At 28.6% G+C, this 4,471-nt stretch overlaps 1 protein-coding gene across 1 annotated transcript; it reads right to left on the reverse strand.

Moving 5' to 3' along the window:
* Positions 1 to 3,346: 3,346 nt before the first annotated feature.
* Positions 3,347 to 3,942, reverse strand: LOC124900078 (B-box domain protein 30-like). The gene has a single exon (XM_047415326.1). The coding sequence runs from the start codon at positions 3,820 to 3,822 to the stop codon at positions 3,433 to 3,435; it is 390 nt and encodes a 129-aa protein (XP_047271282.1). The 5' UTR covers positions 3,823 to 3,942; the 3' UTR covers positions 3,347 to 3,432.
* Between the last annotated feature and the right edge of the window lie 529 nt (positions 3,943 to 4,471).

Genomic DNA, 4,471 nt, shown 5'->3' on the forward strand with positions numbered 1-4,471 from the left:
CTTTTATCAAAACGATTTAATAACATGCTTTCCGAAATAATATTCAAACCCTTAATTTTGCGTCATGATTATAAATCATTATATTTGATAAAAATGATAAAGTCCATGCCCATGGAGTTTAAGGATAGTCCTACATACCTTATGTTTATTAGTTTGAAGATTTGAAACTCTAGTCTTGACTTTTTTTCTTGAAATCTTGACCTAAAGGTTGAATTCTTGAATTTCGGGGGAGAGTTAGAGTTAAGTTCTTGAGAGTAATTGAGTGATTATGGGCATATATTCTACTAATTACGATTTAATCAGCTATTATCACGATTTGGGATTATGGGGAAAGGTCAAAACTGCCCTTCAGAGTTAAAATTCGCTACTAAATCTCACTTTGGAGGACCATCGGTTGCGATGAATGTGGTCAATCTTACTTGTGGCCCAAGTTTACTTGTGGTCCAAGTAATGACTACAATTAAAAAATGGATCTCGTCCATACACCGATTACTTGATAGACGTACCGAATTAAATATTAACCTGTATAAACTAATCCTCCCTCCATCTATTAGGGTAACCACATTCACTACTCATTTTCCATCACAAAAGGTTATGGTAACATAAGGTTATGGCAAGAAGGTAGAAATCAATTTTTCAATTAACACTTCTATTTCACTGTGCACTAATGTCTTTCGCCTCATGTATGTTTTATATGATGTATCTCTATAAGATTATCGTGTTTGATATCCTAGTATACATTAAAGTTTACAGTTTACACTTGATGCCAAAACATTAATCTAAAATGATTTATAATGTTCTCCACAAATTCAAAACATTATTGACGGTATAACACCATATATTCAATTTACTTCACAGTAAATATTCCTCTCCATGCAATATTTGTACATAAATCAGGGGCCAAATACATCGTCAGACATCTAAATTTGGCATGAACTTCTATTTTGACACCTAAAGTAGAAGTCGATCATCTTAAACACCCAAACCAACATCCGACTGTCTCATTTTATCACCTTTCGCTAACATGATAAAGTGAGTCTATGACACTCTCTTAAAGCGTGTGAAAAGATTTTTTGAATGATTTTTATTTTATTTTCTTCATCTTCTTCCCCATTTTCAGCAATCATTTCTGATTTCCTAAAACTTAAACTTCTTTTATGGTGAATGAAGGTGTAAAGCTATTTAATGCTTCATTATTGACCCTAACAATGTGATTACTAGACGTGTCTATAGTACTTGAAGCACAATAATCACCCACTTCAAAAAAAAATTGAATTGGCGAAAGACTAATTTTTTTCACTAAATAACTATTTGAAAAGGAAGATCATTTTTAACCGACCAAGAAATGATTCTGCTTCCAAAAACATTAACGAGAACACAATACATTTATTTTTCAATTACATCCTAATTAAGATGAAAGTTCAAAGATTGAACTGCAATTTAAAGTGGGGTGGTGTGGGGTGGGATCTTTTGCGGCAAAAAAATTAGAGTTTGGCCAAGTTGAATTTTTTTCTTTAAAATTCAGAGACATGAAATTCAAAAGAAAAAAGAAGAAGAAATAAGAAAGTGGGGTGGGTGGATTGTTTCTGCAGAAAAAAAAGGTGAGTTGGCAAAGATCTTTTTTTTTTTTTTTTTAGGGGGGGGGGGGGGGGGGTTTTTTAAAATAGTTTTTATAAAAAAAAAAATAATAGCACATGTAATATTTTATTTGTTGCTTGTCACATCATTGGAGAGTAGGGGTGGGCGTTCGGTCGGTTCAGTCTGATTGTTTAATATCGGTTTGGTTTATCAGTTTTCGAATTGACAAAAATGACATCCGTAACCAAACGAAATAAATTCGGCTTGGTACGGTTTTTACAATTTCGGTTCGGTTATTTTGAATTTTTATTTCGGTTTAAAAAATTAAAGTAGTTAGCCTCTCTTTTTCATAACTAAGCATTTAAAATTGATGGATTTATTTTGAGAAATTATTTTTTTCAACATTTTTTTCATTCTCAAATATAAATAACTATAAATAACTCAACATGGATGAAACGAAATGAAATAATTATAAGCTTAACATAATACATAATGTCATTAATCATTACATATAATATAACCTTGCATAAATAATTTACAAAACAACACAAAACTCATATTAGTTACTTTATAGTAGAATTATTCGAAGAATAATATGTTAAGAAGTTTATTAGCAAAGTGGAAACGGAGAAAAATCCCTAAGAACTATGTCATCCTAAAGATGAAACCAATGAGGCAAGAAGTCGTGGTGGGGAGTAACCAGAGTAGAGGCGCTGTTTAAGGGAAAAGTATCCAAATTATCATGCCAATAGTGACCGAAGAACGTGTTATTTAAGAATAATCTAGTATATAGTAATCTAAGATGACCATATTTTGTTATGTACATGATTGAAGGGAATATTTTGAAAATAGCAATTTTATGAAAATTAATAATTATTTATCTAATGTGATGGTAGATAAATTTAAAATACTTATTTTGTATGCACTGAAGGATATAAAAGTAGTAGATATAAGAAAAATCATATTAGAAAAAGCATTTGATAAATATTATATGACTAGAATAAATTAAATACCATACCTACCTAACTACTCTTACAAATACTTATCATGATAAATTACATATATCTAGAAATTTTGGAAAAAGATATGAGAAACATACAGTTAATAGAAAAACAGATGAAAGTAAATATAGACAAATACATGGAAACTAAAGATATAAAATATATAGAATTTCTTAATGAAAATACGCAAGAACTACTAAGACTAAAACAAACAACTACAAAATATTATAATAAAATATTTAGTCAATTTTAAATGATAGATAATCTTAAAGTCTTAATCTTATATATACTTAGAGATATAGAAATTATAGATATTAAGAAAATAATATTAGAAAAAGTACTAAATTATGAAATTGAAACTATAAATTGGATAGCACAGTTATACCTTGATAATTACCCAGAAGGACATTATTCAGATTAAGAGATGTTAGAATATATTAGAAAAATTAGAGAATATCAAGATAATCTAAATAAAAAAAAATAATTATAGAAACCGAATTAGAAAAATAATAGAGAATCTAAAAGAAAAATTAATATGAATAGAAGAAATCTTAGAAAATTTAGAAAAAAATAATGTGATAGTTTATATAATTTAAAAAACTTACTACGAGAAGAACAACACAAAATAATAAATAACATTGAAAATCTAGAATTAGATATACATTACAGTAGGATAAATTATTATACAGAAATCTGTAACTCTACAACTACTATAGGATAAAATAATAAACTACACAAATTAATGAATACATCTTACGAAAACAATAAATTATTAAAAGATATTGAAACAAAATTTAAGAAATATCTACGCACAAAGAAAAATAGATTCATTATACATATAATAAATCTATTTTCATAAGTTAGTATTCCACATATATCCGCACCTTACAATCACCTCACAATCTTCATTTCTCCTACTCCTTCTCTGTACCAAACCAACACTCGCCAGAAAATCCACCTCCGATGAAGCTCCGATCAGAAACCGCCGCATTAATCTTCTACAAACACCGCAAAGAAGACACCTTATATGTCTCCGAGCCAAGAAATTAGCAGCGTGAACCCATTTATCGCATTTCCAGCAAAGAAATGCATTATCGGCTTGACAATAAACAGAGGCCTCTGATTTACAGAGTTCACATGAAATTGTAGAGACAATTGTGGATTCTTGTCCTTCTTCCAAAGGCCCTTTGCAAAATGAAATTGGTGGACTTTCTTCTTCGCCTTCTTTACTTCCTCTGCACATTTTTCTTTTCGAGAAATGGAGTTTATAGGAATTTATTGGAGAGAAATAAACATACCATAATATGGAAGAGAAGGGTTATTTATAGGAGTTTGTGAATGGAGGGTGTCTGCTTTTTTTTTTTTTTTGGTTTGGTTTGGGGTTATACTATGTTTATCAAATACAGTGAGAGTTAAAAATAAATTACTTCCTCCCTTTTTTGTTTTAAGTTTTGTTTTAACTTGAAATGAAAATAAAATAAAAAATAAAAAATCTCATGATAAATTAAGATTATACTATCAAATATATTTAAATGTCTTTTAATTTTATAATCTTAAATATATTATGTGAAAAGTTAAAATTAAAATAAAAATATTATTAAAAAAATTATTTTTTAAATTATCAAAAAAGAATTAAGTCATTCTTCTTAAAATAAAGTATTTTGCAGTATTTAAACTCTGCTTTGTACAATTGATAATTTTATTTTCTCGCGACTTTAGATAAACAAAATGGCCAAATGGCCAAAAAAATTAACCAAAAAAAGTGATATTTGTAGCAATGATACAGAGTGAATTGAAGTACTATATAATATTGGTACTAAGAGAATTTCAGGGATTGCATAATTGTGTCAGAGCGAATTAACATATCACACATTGCGAATTTAAGAAATTGT

This window comes from Capsicum annuum, chromosome 7, assembly GCF_002878395.1.
Source record: "Capsicum annuum cultivar UCD-10X-F1 chromosome 7, UCD10Xv1.1, whole genome shotgun sequence".
NCBI lineage: Eukaryota > Viridiplantae > Streptophyta > Magnoliopsida > Solanales > Solanaceae > Capsicum > Capsicum annuum.